The sequence below is a fragment of the Drosophila subobscura genome, chromosome J (genome assembly GCF_008121235.1).
Source record: "Drosophila subobscura isolate 14011-0131.10 chromosome J, UCBerk_Dsub_1.0, whole genome shotgun sequence".
Taxonomy (NCBI): Eukaryota; Metazoa; Arthropoda; class Insecta; order Diptera; family Drosophilidae; genus Drosophila; species Drosophila subobscura.
The window spans coordinates 2,304,979-2,322,463 of record NC_048532.1 but is presented as its reverse complement, the minus strand read 5'-3'; the positions used below and the strand labels follow the sequence as shown (position 1 = coordinate 2,322,463).

The 17,485-nt window shown below is 47.8% G+C and overlaps 4 protein-coding genes across 4 annotated transcripts; 2 read left to right on the top strand and 2 right to left on the bottom strand.

Annotated features, from left to right (window-relative positions):
• Window positions 1-393: 393 nt before the first annotated feature.
• LOC117894231 (A-kinase anchor protein 9) lies at window positions 394-3,538 on the bottom strand. Its single transcript, XM_034801149.1, has 4 exons — window positions 3,367-3,538; window positions 1,108-3,301; window positions 924-1,052; window positions 394-866 (listed from the first exon to the last, which is right to left on the bottom strand). The coding sequence occupies exons 2-4, from the start codon at window positions 3,292-3,294 to the stop codon at window positions 615-617; spliced, it is 2,568 nt and encodes an 855-aa protein (XP_034657040.1). The 5' UTR covers window positions 3,295-3,301; window positions 3,367-3,538; the 3' UTR covers window positions 394-614.
• A 1,039-nt stretch (window positions 3,539-4,577) lies between these two features.
• On the top strand, window positions 4,578-9,966 carry LOC117893310 (alsin homolog). Its single transcript, XM_034799898.1, has 5 exons — window positions 4,578-7,201; window positions 7,260-7,884; window positions 7,956-9,125; window positions 9,184-9,335; window positions 9,402-9,966. The coding sequence occupies exons 1-5, from the start codon at window positions 4,855-4,857 to the stop codon at window positions 9,623-9,625; spliced, it is 4,518 nt and encodes a 1,505-aa protein (XP_034655789.1). The 5' UTR covers window positions 4,578-4,854; the 3' UTR covers window positions 9,626-9,966.
• Window positions 9,888-11,991, bottom strand: LOC117893311 (pyruvate kinase). The gene is made up of 2 exons (XM_034799899.1): window positions 11,516-11,991; window positions 9,888-11,449 (listed from the first exon to the last, which is right to left on the bottom strand). The coding sequence occupies exons 1-2, from the start codon at window positions 11,970-11,972 to the stop codon at window positions 9,984-9,986; spliced, it is 1,923 nt and encodes a 640-aa protein (XP_034655790.1). The 5' UTR covers window positions 11,973-11,991; the 3' UTR covers window positions 9,888-9,983.
• Window positions 11,992-16,829: 4,838 nt separating this feature from the next.
• LOC117893926 (endocuticle structural glycoprotein ABD-5) lies at window positions 16,830-17,430 on the top strand. The gene is made up of 2 exons (XM_034800709.1): window positions 16,830-16,933; window positions 16,996-17,430. Exons 1-2 carry the CDS (start codon window positions 16,922-16,924, stop codon window positions 17,401-17,403), a joined length of 420 nt encoding a protein of 139 aa, XP_034656600.1. The 5' UTR covers window positions 16,830-16,921; the 3' UTR covers window positions 17,404-17,430.
• Window positions 17,431-17,485: the final 55 nt, after the last annotated feature.

Here is a 17,485-nt window from a genome sequence, read left to right as displayed (position 1 = left end):
CGAGTATCGGGAATAAAAAGTTGCTTTGGTTCGAAGCCGAAAACAGGTGTCGGGTAGTGTTAGTTACCTTTCAATAAAATATTGAGACAGAATTATATGGTAATGTTTATTTTTTGACATACTTATGATATGCCAGTATGATTTATATGTATTTAAATATTTATCGACTAAAGATATACCACGTTGAAACATACAAAAGGGTGATTAAATGTGTTAGTAGATAATTGTGTAAGCTGTATATGTATATGTTTATTCGAGTTTCTACACCTAATTTGCAATTTGATAGAAACTAAAAAAAAATGTATTTGTATGTTAACGGAAATTCGTAATAAATAAATTAAACGACAACAATAAACAACTCAAATATACAAATATATATATACATATTTAACTCAATTTTAGTGATTAGAATCTTAAAAGGTTCTCGAGACTAGTATAAATATAAACACAGTAAGCCAAATTAAGTATCTAAGTGTTTTTGGCCAGATAATTCTAAAATGGAGTCCCTAGTAGAAAAAGAAACGACGCAAAGGCGAGCTCCAGCTCCTTTACTCTTCGAGTACCGTGTATGAAAAGTTGACAGGTTTGAGAATGTCAGAGAATTGCAGAGAATGTCATTCGTCTGTATAAGAATGGTCTGACACTGCGCGCAGCTCTTCCATCAGCGAGGGCATGACCTCTCTAGCCTGCTCTGGGCCAGCAGCAGCAGCGAGCAGCATGTTCAGCTGCCGCATATCGGAGCGACAGGCGGCAACGCCCTCGTATAATTGACACAAATTTGGCTGGCAACGTTGACTTCGCTCGATCAGATCCAGGATGTAGCTGTTACGTGGGCGACCCGTCTCCTTGGCGGTTTGCTGTACGAGCTGCAGGGAACACGGGGGAATAAATCGAGAGCCGAATTATGCACAGAAGATCGGTACCTTTTTGTAGTCATCGATCAGATTGGCAATTTCATGGGCGGGTTCAAGGGGCGTTGTGCTGGCCGTGGATTTTCCCGAGTCTGATGCTTCAAAGCTTGCACATTCCGCGACCAACCTTGTCTCCAGCATCTGTGCAAATATAAATGTAATTTATTCAAATTTTAGCGTAGCTGCAAGACTTCACCTTGATCCTGACCAGATCCTGCTCGTGTATTTCAGTGACCTCCGCCAGCTTTAGTTTGATTTTTGGAAGCTGTTCAGCAATCCTCTGGGATAGTCTACCGTTTTGCAATTCTTTGCGTAAAAGCTTGGCCAGCTGCGGCCAATTTTTGCAACTCTGCAGCTTTCTGCCTGTCTCCATTTCGAGCACTTGTACTAGAGAGCGCAGGCAGACCACTGCCTTGTGCTCCTGTCGCGTGCTATGCTCGCGCTCTTCGAGTAAACCTTTCACCTGACCTTGTAGCCGCTGTATGCTCATCGAATCAGCAGAGTGTATCTGCAAGTTCTCTTGGAATTTTTCTTTCAGCAGCTCCAGCTCCAAGCGATTCTCCTGGTCCTTGGCCAGGCTTAGCTGTTGCAGATTTTGTAGCTCTTCATTTTGTCTGGCAAAGAGTTCATTCAGCTTATCCAGCTCGACCGTTTTTTGTTGAAGTTGTAGTCGCATTTCTTGCTCTATTTGTTGAGTGGCTTGCAAGGCCTCCAGAAGCTGACGCCAATCTGCTTCCATTTCCGATGTGCTCTTGATCTTCGCATCCTGTTGCTGGAGAAGCTTCTGGAGCAGTGAAACAGTTTGCATTTTCTGGGATTTGACTTCTGCTAGGTGCCTCTCCAACACCTCAATGCGTTGTATCAGCACTGGGTCAATGGTCTCAGTTTGCATGCCCTGGCTTTGACAATTCACTTGTACTTTCTCCTTCTCCTGGTCCATCTTTTTTAGCTGCTCTTTCCATTTCTGTGCATGTGCCGATTGGCTATCTAGTCTGGCCTCTGCTTTCACCATGGCTTCTCCCAGCCGGAGACACTGATCTGCGTAGTCCCGCAGTTTCTCACTCAGGGCGCTTTCTCTTAAAGAACTTTCCTGTCTCAGCCTGGCCAGACCGATTTTCTCTAGTTCCAGCTGCAGTTTGGTGTCTTCGCACTTCGAGCACATTTCGGCATATTGTCTGTGCAGTCGATGCACTTCCTGCTCCAGGTTTTTCAATGTATTAAGTGCCTCCATGAGACTTTCGCTGAGGGTTGCTTTTTCCAGATGCAGGGCGTCAAGAGAAGTAGTTAGTTTCTGCACTTGATCTAGCTTCAGGCCATCACTTTGCTTCAGTTGCTCTTGCTCCAATAACTGAGCCTGCACAGTAAACTGCAATTGCTCCAACTGTCGCTGCTGCTCCTCATTCTTGGCCTTCAGTTGGGACATGACCATCAACTCCGATTGAAGCTCGTTCAGTGAATTTTTCAGAGTCGCTATCTCACTGGTCTTGCAGTTGATCTCCTCGTGAAATTTTAGGCTGTATGTGTGCATAACATCTATGCTGGTTTCCTTGCTCAACTTCTGCTGGTAAAACTGCTTGAGATCTAGGAATTCCTGCTCCTTTAGGGCCAGCAATCGCTCTTGCGTCAGCAATGTATCATTTAGCTCAGCAATTACTTGACGCAGCTGCTCCCTCTCGGCTGTAACACCGCGCAGGGCAGTTGCCCTCAGCTCCAAATGATACTCGAGTTTGCTTTTCTCGTCCAGCAGCTGCTTACATTTTACCGTCATGTGTTTGCTTTCCAGCTCCATTCCGACCAAGGCTTGCTGCAGCTGCATCAGCTTTTCGTCGTGCTCTATACTCAGACGTTGTATATCCTCCAGGAGCATCTTTTTTTGCTTACGGAGCACATCAATTAACTGGCGCTGGTCGACGAGGAGCGCTTCTTGCTGCTGTGCTTCGAAAATGTTCCCACAATTGCCATCTTCGGTGTAAAATGTAGACGAACCGAGAGACAATGGTTGCCCGAATTCTTGCTGCCTTTCCAGCGAAGCACACTTGGCATGCAGTCGCATTGATTCCTGCTGCAGTTTCTGATTCTCCAGAAGATATTTGCGCTCCTGGGCATACAGCCGCTCCAGCGTCTCCAGACGACCGTGTTTCTGTGACTTTAGTTCCTGTTTGTACCACTGCTCAGACTTCGCAAGCCGCTCGATTTCGCTGCGCGATTTAAGCAGCTCCTGCCGAACAAGAAACATTGACTTCTCCGGCTCCTGGTCGCAGCCGCCGACCCTGCCTTGCTGTAAGTCGCTTATGAGGCTGGTTCTGTTTCCCTCATCGCTGGTGCAACTGAAATGGCCGGAATCATCAGCCAACACAGCAGTAGCAGCCCCATTGCAGTCCATTGCGGTGCTGAAAATTTATTTTTGGGTGGGTGGTTTCATGGCCAAAGAAGGGTTTTGAGGGCGGACTCTTACCTGATTTAGTTGATTCTGTGGCTGAGGATGGAAGGATTCGTTGGATTTATTTGTCCTCAAACAGTATCATGTAGTTAAGCTAAGAGCAGCACGAAACAATTACCACAAAACTACATTTTGATAATAAACGAAAAAAAACACAGAATAAACAGCTGCTGATGGCTGCGATCAGTGTGACCGCGCATTTATTGGAACAGTCTGACGCATACGAATATACCGAACGTTAAAACATACTGTAAATATACCGAGGGCAAAGCGAACTTAACCCCATTAGAGCCCCTCTTTTTAAACAGTAACCAGACAAACACAAACCCTGATCACCAACCAAATAGTATAATACTATAGTATAATACTATTTGGTTAGTGCCCTGATATAAGGCGGACATGTAAGCATATTCCAGGCAGTTTTCGCTAACAAGAAAGCAGCAGAGGTCGCTTGCATATAGCAGGAACACACGATGGGGTCACAGCCAAATGGCGGTAAGATCCATGCAGTCGTCCGCTCCGCGGTCACTTCCAGAAGTGTCCTGGCGACCAAGAAGGCACTAAATACACTAAGTACGACAAAGTCAGTGCGGATCTACTGGGCTCCCCAGGCACCAGGGCATTTCAAGGAAACGAGGCAGCGGACGTTCTACATAAGGAAGGCATCGGGCTGGCGAGTGACAGACTCGACAACGTGCCGGTCTCTCATAGAACCAAAGCGGGCCAAGTGAGTGCTCTACGGTTTCACTGTTCTATGTTTTTTCTACAAAGATAATTGTTAACTGATTACATTTCAAATTTTAAGCGATGACAAGTGTTAGTTTTCGATCGAGCTGGGAAAATGCCAGTTAGAAGAAACCACACAAAAATGGTCTAACTGTTTCATTTTAAATCTGTAAAATATATAATTCATTCTATTTCTAGTGTTCGTTCGGCAAACAACTCTTCTTTGAGTTCAAAATTTTCAGTAACTTTTTTATAATATTCAACACAAAACTGAAGTACCTGGTCAATGCGGACTCATCTCTGCGACCAACCAATCTCGCTGTAGCGATTAAATATAAAAAAAAAATATATATATAATTAAAATTATATTATAATTATAAGACTATAAGATTATAAGTCAGTCGCTATGCGAATTTTAATAATTGCACATAAATTCTGGTTATAGATTGTTCTGGCAGTGCTAATTGCCATAGTTTTGAAGTATTATTTTGGTATTCTCGGTGTGCGGGCACACTGCACTCTAAAAACCATCACAAAAACATGAACAATTGTTAGTAATTGGCAATCCGATACGAAAACTCTCCTTCAAGATTCTGGCAAGGAAAGGTGCGTCCGAGTTAAGAGCGTAGAATGTTCGACAGCCATGAATTGAGTGCATAGCAAATCCCAATGCGCGTGCAGCATATGTAAATAGCTTTCAACCGTTTCGTGCAATTGCGTCGTGTTACAAAACTTTGGCCCTGGCCAAATCCAGCAACAACAAAAGCGACGAGTGCTATGTGCAGTGCGGTCATTGACAAGGTAGCTGTAACCCCTGGCGATGACGAATCCTTCGTTATCTATCACGACGGCAAAGCTCTGCAACTCCACTGGAAGGGAGTGCCACCACTGGCACGACCGCCCGCGTTGCGGATCTGTCGCACAGGCGCTGCTGACCGCGGCGGTGTTCTCCTGTTGACAACAGACCAATCGCTCTACGCGGGCCAGTTGCAGTCAAACCGGAGCACGCTGGATCTGACCCTTATACGTACGGATGCTGTCGATGTGGACTACTGCAGCGGCAGCCTGGAGCTGTTCGTGGTGCTCACCAATGGTTCCGTGCTGCGCCAACTCATCACTGGTTTCGGGCTGGACAGAGACCTGCGCCACCCGCATGCCTGGCAGACGCTTAGTTTCGACCCCCTGGAGATTCTCGACGAAGGCGTCCGAATACGTCGCGTCTGCTGCTCTGCCCAGGGCGTCGTCTTTGTGAGTGCCAGCGGCGAGACGTATGTGATGGGCAGTTGCGGGGAGGTCTTCAAGGCGGAGCTGCAGCCTCGCCACATGCGACTCTATGAAGAGGGAAAGGAGCTGCTGGATTTGGCGGCGGGAAATGAGCATTTTGTGATGCTGGTGGCCCCTCAAAACCTGGCGGATGATGTGCTACAACTGCCGGCTGCAAACAAGGAGGAGCCCGAAGACGATAGCGCCTCCGTCAAGTCGCTGAGCAGCGGAAACTCTGTGCGCAGCATTGCCGCAAACACGAGGCACTTGCTTCACCAGGGATATGCCCTGCTGCACACCCAGCTCTTCACATTCGGAGCCTCCAATAACGGACTGCTCGGGACGGGGGACCACATTCGACGAGCCAATGTCGCCAGGCTGCAGAAACTGGACAGCATGGGTGTGTGCAGCATAGCGGCGGGGCTGGAGCACACGGTTGCCCGCACCCTAGATGGCAGGCTCTATCACTGGGGCCTGAACACCCACGCTCAATTGGGCGAGGATTTGAGCGCCCCAAAGGAAATTACCATAGCGGATCAGGCAGCTGCGTTACCCATAGAACAAAACTCTGCTCTGGAGGCCACATGTGGCGATTACCACACTTTGCTGTTAAATGCATCTGGACAAATACAGGCGCTTCAACCGCCTCCTCCAATGCGACACCTGCAGCAGTCGAGCACCTACGCCCAAACCCTACTCCAGCTGCAGTTGGGAGCGGCCTGGCCACACCAGTTGCGTCTCCTGATGTGCTCCGGTGGGTATACTCTGCATAATCAACGCCAGTTCCAGCGTCACTACCATTACTACCTAAGCCACCTCCAGTCGCAGCTCCAGCTTCTACTGAAGCACCGCCAGGCCGTCCAAACTCTACAAATCTGGCAGCAGCAATCCTCGCTGGAGGCTCTTAGTGCTCTTGGCCCGCTGCTGGTCAACTGGGAGCGGATGCTCTGTCTGCTGGTGGTCACGCTACACTCTTTGGAGGGATTCTACCGGGCTGACTTTGTCCAGCCTGCCGATCTGCTCTTCATCTGCTATCATAAGGAATACATAGAGCTCTTCGAGGGCTACACCAGGGCCTACTGCGACGTGTACTCGGTGAACGGATTCGTCGAAGCGGTGGCCTCTATTGCAGGCCTCAGCAGTCCCCTCGCGGAGCTCAACGAGGAAAGCTATGTGACGCGCCTGTTCCAGCAACCATTCAGCATATACCAACTGTTCATTCAATTCATGGAGCTTCTGATAAAGACGCAGTCCGAGTACAACGAGCATCGCCTGGCCTGGACGGAGTTCGCGCGGCATAGTTGCATTAGCCAGGAGCTGGCTGTGAATACCAAAGATTTCTGGAACAGCAACGATCGCAACCCACGCATTGTGCAGTTCAGACGCAGCCAGCGACGGGTCATCCTCACGTCCGCTCTGGTTCCCCTCAAATTGGCAAACTCGGGCCTCAGCATGACCAGCAACAGCTTCATCCTCTTCTCTGACTTTCTCTGCCAGTTGGGAGGAAGTTCGCTGTACTGCTATCCGCTGACCACGTTATGGGTCTGGTCAGAGGGTGAGACTGGCCTGAAGCTGGTCACGCCCGAGAAGAGCTTTCTTGTGATCACGCGTTCCCAGGAGATGCGCAAGGTCTGGCTAGATCAGCTGCAGTCGAGCATTGTGGCCGCTCTGGGGCGACCTTTAGGCAGTCCCGTGCCCAGTTCTCGCTCCACGGGCTACGAGTACAGTCGCGAGCATCCGAAGTACGCCAGAGTGCAGGCGTGTGGCACTTGGAGGAAGGGCGTCCTTCATGGCAACTGCTACCTGGAGTATCCCGATGGCAGTGTATACTGCGGCGAAGTATGCCAGGGAGTAATCGAAGGTGTGTGTTCAAGGCATTCTTATGTACACTCTATAACCACCCCTCACTTTGTCTGCAGGATACGGCAAAATGGTGATTCCCTCGACGGGTCTCTATGTTGGCCACTTTAAGGGAAGCCGTTTCCACGGCCACGGCCTGTACGAGATCCACTGCAAGGAATCGCACGAGAGCGAAGTCTACGAGGGCAACTTCTGCGAGGGACTCTTTCACGGGCATGGGATGATGCGGAACAACCGCTACATCTACGTGGGCGAGTACCAGGCCAACACCCGCAGTGGCTATGGCGTCATGGAGGACCTGATCAGCGGGGATAAGTACATGGGCATGTTTGCGGACAACAAGCGGGTGGGTATCGGGACTTGCATCACCAATAAAGGCGATTACTTCGAGGGCAGCTTTGCCGGCGACGATCTAGTGGGCAGTGGCGTGGCGATCTTCGAGAACGACTACTACTACGAGGGTGAGCTGTCACTACACGGACCCAATGGCCGGGGAGAGTACTACATGCCCAGCGGAGATGCGGGCATTGGGCGGGCATCAGCGATGGGGTCCAGCGAGGAGAACGACGACAACTACGAGCTTATTGGCAACAAGATGTTCGGCCAGCTCAGCGGCAGCTGGGAAACGGTGCGCGTGCAAGCTGGAGAACTTGTGCTGAACCGACGTTTTCCCAAGTACCCCAGGTGAGTCCTTGACCCTTTGGGTCCCCTTTGAAGGCATTTCCATCTTTTGTAAAACTCGCTTCGTGGCTTAGTTCCCTGGGCCGACAAGTCGTGGATCACAATCGCAAGTGGCGTTCGTTGTTCCAGAACTTTGAAGCGGATCTGGCTAGTTGCACGTCCAGCACTAGCTCTGGATCCACCGTGGCCCCTGTGCCTAGCAGCACACTCAAGAAACCAGCAAAACCCTCGCTTAGCACGGCCCAGCTTTGGAACTGCATAGCCGTGTACATGAGCAAGCAGCGGGCTCGGGAAGGTTCCAAGCCGGGAAACTATTTCAATAATATTTTGCTCAGTCTGCCGCTGCCTCAGAAATCGCCATCCCCAGTGGCCAAGGCCAGGACAACAACGACTGCCTTGACCAAGCTACATGCGGAGGCTGCTTCGGCACTGGATTTTCTCGGGTTTCCGCCTCGCCGCATTCACTCGCAAGAAGCGCTAAACAGCAAGCAGGGAGGCCTGCAGCGAGCTGACAGCCTGCTCTCGATGGGCCATAACTCCACGAAGGACTTGGACTCAAGTAGCTTGGCTAGCTTTCAACTGGATCGAAGTGTTCGGAACGGAAGCTTCAATGGGGAGGGCCGCGAGTCTAGTCCGCTCAGTGAAAGCTTCGGTAGCATGAACCACAGCAACAACAACAACAACAACAACAACAAAAATGTTTCCAAGCATACCAGCAACGGTAGCGATTGCTCCATAGCCTCTACCAGCTCCTCGTCGAATGCCATACTGGATCAGGTGCCCAGTTTTGGCATGGCTTCGACGCTAAGCGAGCTGGATGTCACATCCATTCGTGTGTACCTGGAGCAAGCCTTCAAGGATCGCCACCATCCGCTGCACGCCTTGAACGAACGGATTGCCAACTGTTTCCACTACTCCTATGGATATTGGAAGGTCAAACCCACACCGATCCTGGCCAAGCAGGCCATGCGCGAATGGGAGTCCATCTCCCGACGCATCTACCGCTTTGTGCGAAAAATGTTTCCAGCCCTGCCAGAGGACTATTGCCACTTGGAGGGAAGCAGGGAGGTGATTTCCCACATTACTCTGCTGTATCCGCTGGTGCTATCGGAAGGCATTTACTCCACCCTATTTGTGCTGTATGCCAACAAATACAGCCGCAAGGACGAGATTTACAGGCTAAACCTAAACCATGCCGAGAAGCTAAACGACCAAGATCTTGTCACTCTGATGGGCCATGAGAGGTGAGAACGTGAGGAACCTCCCTATGTAGATACATATTCACATCCTCCTTTATTTCAGTTTCCTTTACACTGTGATGCTGGACCCCAAGTTTGAGGAGTCTGTGCAGACCTTGAAGCAACTGCAGGAGAAGTTCAGTCCCCAGGATATGCTGACTGTGATACAGCGTAGCACGCAACTGCTAACAGAGGCGTATGAGCATGCGATGTCTGGTGAGCATCTTAGCTAGATCGCATCCCGTCGACTTGATTATTAATACCCATTGATTATACTTGCAGCCAATGCCGCCCAGCTGAATGCGGACAACATGATACCGCTCACAATGCTCACTATGCTGCGTGCAGCTGTACCCCATTTGGGGGCGGAGCTAGCCCTGCTGGACGACCTGACGGGTGGCCCGAACTTCCAGGCCGAAATGAATGGCTTGGCGGGCTATTGCTACACAACTCTAAAGGCTGCCTACGAGCATGTGACACTAAAGGCTCTGCAAAGTACGCACTGAGTCTCAGGCTTAGCCTCGTATGCTTTCAAGCATACAAAAATACATTTTTAAGCAGGCATTGATGGCTATACGATTTCAGTGCCTATGTTATCTGCATACATATGTATGTGTACTTCTTGGACGAACCTTGTGCAAATACCCCTAGTAGGCTTACGAATGTTATTTATGTACATATATACATATTGATGTACAGTAGACGTGTGTGTGTGTGGACGGATGGTCGCCGATCGACGATCGACGATCAGTGTAGCAAAAGTGTATCTATATCTGTTTCATATATTCTAAGCAAAACACACCTTACCACATTCCGATTATTTACCAAAACATAAATTATATACTATGCTATATCTAAATGCTCTTAGTTGTTCGCATCCGCATCCGCAGTGGATTCTTGCTGATCTTGCTGCGTGGGGAACATGGAGGCGGACATATGCTCGGCAAAATGAGATTTATCAAATTTATAGAGAATATACTTCTCGGGAAAGGTGGTCCCTTCTTTGTGGCTGTAAACCAAGATCACATAGTCATGCTGGCGGACAACCTTACGTTTGGCCAAATAGGCCAAGGCGTAAACGCCCTTGCGGAATATGTTTTGACGGTGCGTATGGAATTGTTTGGTGCGGAACGAGAGCATGGTCACGTTGTAATATAGCGACACATAGTCCTCCGCAGAGCGCATGTGGCTGACAAAGATGATGGGCGCCTCTGGCCGGAAGTGTGAAATCTTCTGCACCATGCGCGCTGTCACGCCGATAACAACAATTGCAGCGGCATGCACCTCCATGGCTGCGGTGACCACGGCCCGGGCCAAGCCGTCAGCGCCAGTATGCGAGTTGTCGCAGTAGGGCACCTTTGCCAACGCTTCGGTCGGTATTTTCTCGAAGAGGGCGTTCTGCAGAAAGCTGAAGTAGAATGACTGTTTGGTTTTGTGGCTTTTCACCAGGTACTTGTCCGGGTAGTAAAATGTGTAATAGTAGTGGGTGGGGTCAATTCGAAGCTTCTTCTTGTGGATCATCTCGGGATCGAAGATGATCGGCTTCTTGGCCGCGTGGACCAACTGTAAGAAGCACTCGGCATCGGGGCACAGGTGCATGACATCGGGAACTACTTCTGGCTCTGCGAGTTCCACAAGGAAGCCATCGTACCGCCTGGTGGCCCAGTTCAGTTCACCGTCGCAACCCTTTATATCGTTGAGTACCACCCTGGCAAACATCCGAAGATTCTCGCACTGCATTATACCCATGGCATTCTCCAGATTGTCGAGGTACTTGGCGGTGCCAACGATGTTGGAAACTACCACATTGACTCCCACCTCGCGGGCGAATGTCAGATCCTCCAGCTCCTCGTAGGAAATCCGAAACTTGGAGCAGCGTTTTGGGAACAAAACGGGCATGTATGAGCTAAGCATTCCACCACGGACAACACAGCAGTTGAGATGATCTGGATTCACGCTGTGTACCGTCAACTGAATCTCGTTGCCGATGAGGATGAAGTCAAAGGTCTTGACATCGCCCAGCAGGAAGCGGGCGTTCACATATATTATCGACGACGAACTGCTGTCGGAGAACTCTCGGTCGACAGTCAGTGTCAGGTTGCACCCTTTCTTCAGCTCCACGCGCTTGAGGTCACCCTTGTAGTGTTGTGGGTTGAGGTAGCCAGTGTACTGAAAGCGTGGTGAGAGCTTCACGAAAATTGTGGAGGCTACAGGAAAGCCGTATTCCTTGGACACGCTGATCTCTGCCTCGCGCAGTTGCACGATCAGCGACTGATTGTCGCGCTGGGTGCCCGCGAAGAGATCCAGAAGAAAGCACCGGACGCCATTACCTAAGAACAGATTCAAATTCATCATGGGCGTACCCTTGATGCAAAGGCTCCCTCCAGGGTACTCACGGAGTAAGGTCTTGATTTCCTGATCGCAACCGAGCATGGCCGACAGCTGGACGCATTTACGATTCTCGTTGGGGTCGGCGCCATGGCGCGTGGTGAGTACTTGGAAGCCGGAGAAGTAGCTATGCCAGCGATTTTCCTCTTGGAACTGCCAGTCACCGCACTGATCCTCGCTCAGCTCCTCGCCGTCGAAGTCGTCATCCCCGCTCAATATAGACGGAAACGAGTGCTTGGAGGTGAGCAGCCTCATTTCGCTGTGGTTATTCTCGATGCTGCCGTCATCGTCTTGGCCCAGCAGGTAGAAGAACGTCTTGCGACGCTGAAGGCTGGCCAGCAACTCCTTGGCCCGCAGCACCTTCTCCACATCCACGGCGATGATCTTAAGGCGGGTGAAAATGCTGTCGATGGCAGTCTCAATTGTGGGCACCGCTGACTCCACATGATCCTCAACAAAGTCCATTTCAAATTTGTTTGAATAAAAAAGTATAGATATTTACATATATAAATTTCAAGCTGTCAGGTCAGATCTTAACATATTACAAGGACATTTAGGACTGTTTTTAAACTATTTTTCCTTACTCCAAGAGAAACACACAAGAAAGTAGGCAGCGTGTACATATGGATGTACATATGTATGTATGTACATATGTGTGTATCTTTTTCATTAATTTTCGTGAACTTTTACATTAATAAAGACAAATTAGCTCGAGGCGAAGGTGTCTTCCAATTTTCTCTTTTCTTTACTTAATTGCCTGTTTTTCCACAGGCCAAAAGTGTTAAAAATAGAACCGAGCGTCAAGTGAAATGTTTACAATGTGAAAGAAAGGTAAATGGAAATGGACGGAACGGAACGGAACGGGACTGCGATGAAGGAGGAATGGGGCGCAGCAAGCGAGTCCTAACTAAGCGTTTTAGAATCGTATTATAATTTTTTCCAACTGGCACAGCACTTGAGCTGCATCCCGATCACGATGCCCCAAAATGGAGGAAGGCGGTGGAAAACAGAAGGAAGAAAGAACATCCAAGAACATAAACATCCAGGAATGTTTAGAGAATAAAAATGGTCATATTCGAAGCGAGTTTTCATCTTTTTCTAGTCCGCATTTTCCCCTCTCTGATTTGTTTATTTTCACTCGCAAACTGATAGAGACTCGTACTCGTATTCGTATTCGTACACCGGCTGACTAAGACTCAGGCCCCGAGTGGGATCGGGAATGGAAATCGTATCGTATGGAGAGTGGTGCTGACTGGATGCTGACTAGATGACTGGGTGTGGCCGCAGACATGTTTAGACGAAGCAACCGATTGTTGAATTACGACTATATAACTTCCTCTGCTCAAATCACTCGAGTGCGAAAAACCGCTTGAACTTTGATGCTGAACTGCACTCATCGATCCTCCTCCTTCCATTCTCCATACAATTAATTCTCTCCCCCTTTTTTGCCGGTTTTGTTTTGTCTGATTTTAGAAACATTTTTCTATGCCAGAGGGTGGCGTGGGTGTTTGTATGGGGAAGTGCTGCAGCATTATGACGAGCTGTGGGGCTCTTGCGGCTGCCCATCTGCTGCCACTGAGCAAAACATAAATTGCCTGGCTCCTTCGCTCTTATCGTGTGTGCTTTGCCTGCACTTGAGGTATATGTACATCTCCTTCTCCCTCTACCTCTCTCTCTAAATGGCGCCCCCTCTCTATCTATGTATATTTATCCTCCCCCCAACCGCGCCTCTCTCACATACACTCTCTCTCTCTCTCTCTGTTTCCATTTGACTCGCTCACACGCCCATTTCTTTCGGAATAGAATAGAATTTTCGAAATGTCTTTGAGTTTTCAAAATTTTGGAGCGTAGGTGCAGTGCGTCGCGAGGCGTCAGCCTGTACGGTTTGCTATTAACTATACGTACATCCACTCGCTCGGAAAAAGAGAATAAAATCAAAGATCAATACACCTGCACACATATTTTCATTAGATACAAAACGAAATATTAAAAAGAATCAATTTGAATTGACTCTACAGTCTAAGTTATATTTAAAGTGTAGCTCTGGAATAAGGAAAGTGACGCGAACAGGAATAGGAACAGCAAACAGGAACAGGATCAGTTGGCGGTCTGCATTGAGGAAATGGGCGTACATTTTCCAACTGTTGCCAAGTCAGCCCACACTCCCACTCCCCCCACACACACACACACACACACACGCATACACAACCAAACACACACACGCATGGCATTAATAATTTTTCATCTTTCCAATATCCCACTCGACTGGCAAAATATTCGGTTTTTGGCTTTCGGCTAAAAATATTTAAAAATCCAAAAATCCACTCGTGCCTTTGGCGAATGCTACTATTGCTGATGCTCTTGCGCTGCCTGTTTTTCATAATTTTCATTTTTATTTATTTATCTTATACACAGCCATATAGGCAAGTAGACGTCCGTCTCTTTGACAGTCTCTCTGCCACTCACGTTGTACATTTGGTGTGTGTGTGTATGTTTGCTTGGTTTTTTCCTTTTCTTTCTGCTGGCAACTGACGAAAGTTTTTGCGCTTTTCGCATTGCCCATTTCATTTGGCAAGTCGTAATTTTTGTTTATTCCACCGCCAGCACCACACCATGCCGCATACCATACCGTACCAGGCCAATCGAAGGCATCGGCTGCCCAAGCTCCACCCCTGCCAGCCAACAGGCACCACCCTTGGCCATGCATTTCATTGCGAATTTTCCCACACTTTCGCGGCCTTTGTCTTGAGATTTGTTTTGGAGAGGATGGATGCTGTTCTTAATTGCTGGCCTCATGAAACAAATCGCACTTTAATAGGCATCTCATTCCTATCCTCGGTGGTTTAGGACTTCCTTGCTTAGATATCTTTATAAATACATACGCCTAAACTCACACTCGAATCTATAGAGAGGCGTACAGAAAGAAGCAAACTCGTTGGTACATTTGGCATGGGCAGACAGCTGTGTGCATTGGCAGATGCCATCAGCATCAGCATCAGCATTGGCATCGGCATCGGCATCATCCTGAGTTAGTCTGTCCGTCAGCGTCCGTCGCATCGCGTATGTGGGGGAAGTCCATAAAAAAAGAAACCAAACCAGCACACAGTTATAAAAATAAAACTATTTTCGTATGGCATATGCATATACATACATACATATGTACATATGTAGAATATAGACCCTCGATCATTAGACGGCAGCGATGATCAGCAGCAGCAGCAGCAGCAGCCTCTTGGCACAGTTTTCCAGAGCACCGATTGGTCCATAAATCAATCGAAGCAAATTAAATTAATTCAATTTCTAAACACGCTGAAGCAGAAGAGCCGACCTCCTTATAGTGCCATGTGTTCAGAACAGTCCAAGGTTTTCGCAGCTAAATATATGAACAAACAAAAATATACAAAGATCTAAATTCTAGTCGATTTGTCTTTTTCCGCTTACTGGCGTTTTATTCGATCAACGACAGGAAAGGGAAAAAGGCGTATTTACTATGAGTTTATCCAACAGACAACTAACTCAATGAAGACAACCACATATGTAGGTGAGTACATCCCCCATCATATCTATCTTTACAGAGTTCCCCCGCGGACATATTTTATCTAGCTAATCAAAGTCAACAGCTTCAACGATGCATTCGAATGATTTTGCGGCCAATTTACAAACATTATCATCCACATTTCAAAATTTTCCCTTTCATTTATTCGAGTGTGTCCACTCGCGCACAGAGAAGAGAGATTGCCGACAAACAGCGAGGAATAATGCAGAATTCTCCCAAGATGTTTATACATACATAAAAACATATGCACATATGTCATTTATTTTGTCCACATTTGCGAAGAAAATCCTTAAGACGCGTAAGACTTAATATTATACCATTTCCTGCAACATAATAGATACGTAGTTGATTCAGTCAAAGAAGTGTGAATATAGCATAAGGATATCCATCACAATTGGAAACCTTCCCTATATTAATCCCAAACATATCCCAATCCACAACCAGTAATTATGTACATTGTATATTTATTAGCAATTTCCTATGGTGTGGGACAACACACAAAGATTCGATTGTGCCGACAATTGAATTCCAAAAATTTCCAAATGTTACGACTTCTGTGAGCTCAATTTTCGATCGAAGAACTCAAAAGCAAACTAAATCTGAAAACATTCATCTGTACGAGTATTGTACATATTCGAATATTTCAATTGCTCAAAATGTGCTCTGAATTCTTTGTGCTCGATTAATAATTAATTATTTCGCAGCCAGAACAAAGAAATATGTATGCAAATCTGATACCAAAAACTTTCCAGATATTGCCGGTATTCACTATACCGTGAAATCGGGCAAATTTTTTCACCCTCGAGCAGCGCACCGCCTCGACGGAACAAAATCAGATCCGAATCGGGGCATTCTTCGGTATTTCTGTAGCATTTCGAGTGAAACGATAATCAAATGTAAAATTTATTGTTGCATAAACAAAATGCCAAGAAACCGTATCCAAAATCGAACGATGCGTATGTGGCACCTTTAAGTATTTTGTAGCTGGCCCTCCATTCCTCCCACTGCCACTGCCACGCCCTATCCATCTCCCATATGCCGGCAACATCTTCATCTGACCGGCTGCTGCTGCTGCTACTACTCCGGCCTCTGCTCTCGTCACTGTGTAGCTATGTGGCTATATGGAACAAATACTACATGGAAGGAGGCTGGAGAATTTAGTGCTGCCTCATGCCCAGTGGCCAAAAATAACATCAATGGGGGCACGAAACGTATCCGGAACGAGGGTGAGAGCCCAATACCGAGCGGGAGGGACGCTGTGTGTTTGCTTTGTTTATAGTTTTCTTGTAAACAATTGCGGATGGAAAAGCCAAATCTCCGACATGTTCGAGAAAAATCCGCTCTGGATAAGGTCTAAAATCAAAAAGATTGAAATTAACATCCCACTGAGCCGAAAGTGCAGAGAATAGAGCAGAGTGGGCCCACCAACCGACATCCCCTACGATGATCATCGGCATGGACCTCAACTTGTATACATGAGGTCGAGTGTGGGATAAACAAGTGCATGGAATGCCAAAAAGAAGAACAATGTGAGCCTGTAACCAGATCGAGAATTAATAACGAGCCTCAAATTGCAGCTGAAATGATTGTTTAGGATCGGAATCGGAGGGGGAATAAGATTGGGAACTGCAATGGGGATTGGGAGATGGGTCTGGGTCTGGGTCTGGGTCTCATCTTTAATTAATTCTTAAAACGGGTTTCAAGTAAATGTTTGCCAATTCATATTGTACGAGTACGAGTACCAGTATGCATTGGTCAATAACCGGTAAGCAGAGCATCGCCAGTTTTTGGCAATATAAAGAGGCGTCTGGGCTGCACACGACTCAACTCAAGATCAGCTTCACATCCAGACAGCAACATGTTCAAGATCGTAAGTATCGCCCCAAAGATATTTATCTACAAGGATTACCTCATCTGATGACCTCCTTACAGCTCATCATTTCGTTGGCGCTCTGTCTGGTGGCTGTTATTTTGGCTACTCCTGTGGATCGTGTTACTTCCACCACCCAACCTCCCGTGGCAATTTTGGAGTCGTCGAATGAAAAGCACGAGGATGGCTCCTACAACTTTTCCTACCTCTCCGAAGACGGCACCCATCGCAAAGAGGAAGCTGTGCTGAGGAATCCGGGCTCGGACAACGAGTACCTCGAGATAAGCGGCTCCTACTCCTACTTTGATGCCAATGGACAGGAAGTTACTGTCACCTACAAGGCCGACGACCATGGCTTCGTGCCCGAGGGTGGTGCCATATTGCCGCAGATTTCAGTGGCCGCCAAACAGGTCAGCCAGCTGGTGGTGGCCCAGCCCGATCTGGAGTACGCCAAGCCCCCAAAGGTCTAATAAAAATCCGATCAAAATTAAAACAAACTTTGAGTTTTGATTTATTGATTAGTGTGATTGCTTCTTGTAGGCATAGACATAT

Excerpts from the sequence above, each read along its gene's own strand:
- LOC117893310 (XM_034799898.1), top strand. The coding sequence starts at position 4,855 with ATGTGCAGTGCGGTCATTGACAAGGTAGCTGTAACCCCTGGCGATGAC. Across the intron at positions 9,126-9,183 it reads ACTCTGATGGGCCATGAGAG|TTTCCTTTACACTGTGATGC; the intron begins GTGAGAACGTGA and ends CCTTTATTTCAG. Across the intron at positions 9,336-9,401 it reads GTATGAGCATGCGATGTCTG|CCAATGCCGCCCAGCTGAAT; the intron begins GTGAGCATCTTA and ends TTATACTTGCAG.
- LOC117894231 (XM_034801149.1), bottom strand. The coding sequence starts at position 3,294 with ATGGACTGCAATGGGGCTGCTACTGCTGTGTTGGCTGATGATTCCGGC. Across the intron at positions 1,053-1,107 it reads AGGATCTGGTCAGGATCAAG|ATGCTGGAGACAAGGTTGGT; the intron begins GTGAAGTCTTGC and ends ATATTTGCACAG. Across the intron at positions 867-923 it reads TGATCGATGACTACAAAAAG|CTCGTACAGCAAACCGCCAA; the intron begins GTACCGATCTTC and ends TGTTCCCTGCAG.
- LOC117893311 (XM_034799899.1), bottom strand. The coding sequence starts at position 11,972 with ATGGACTTTGTTGAGGATCATGTGGAGTCAGCGGTGCCCACAATTGAG. Across the intron at positions 11,450-11,515 it reads GGAAATCAAGACCTTACTCC|GTAATGGCGTCCGGTGCTTT; the intron begins GTGAGTACCCTG and ends ATCTGTTCTTAG.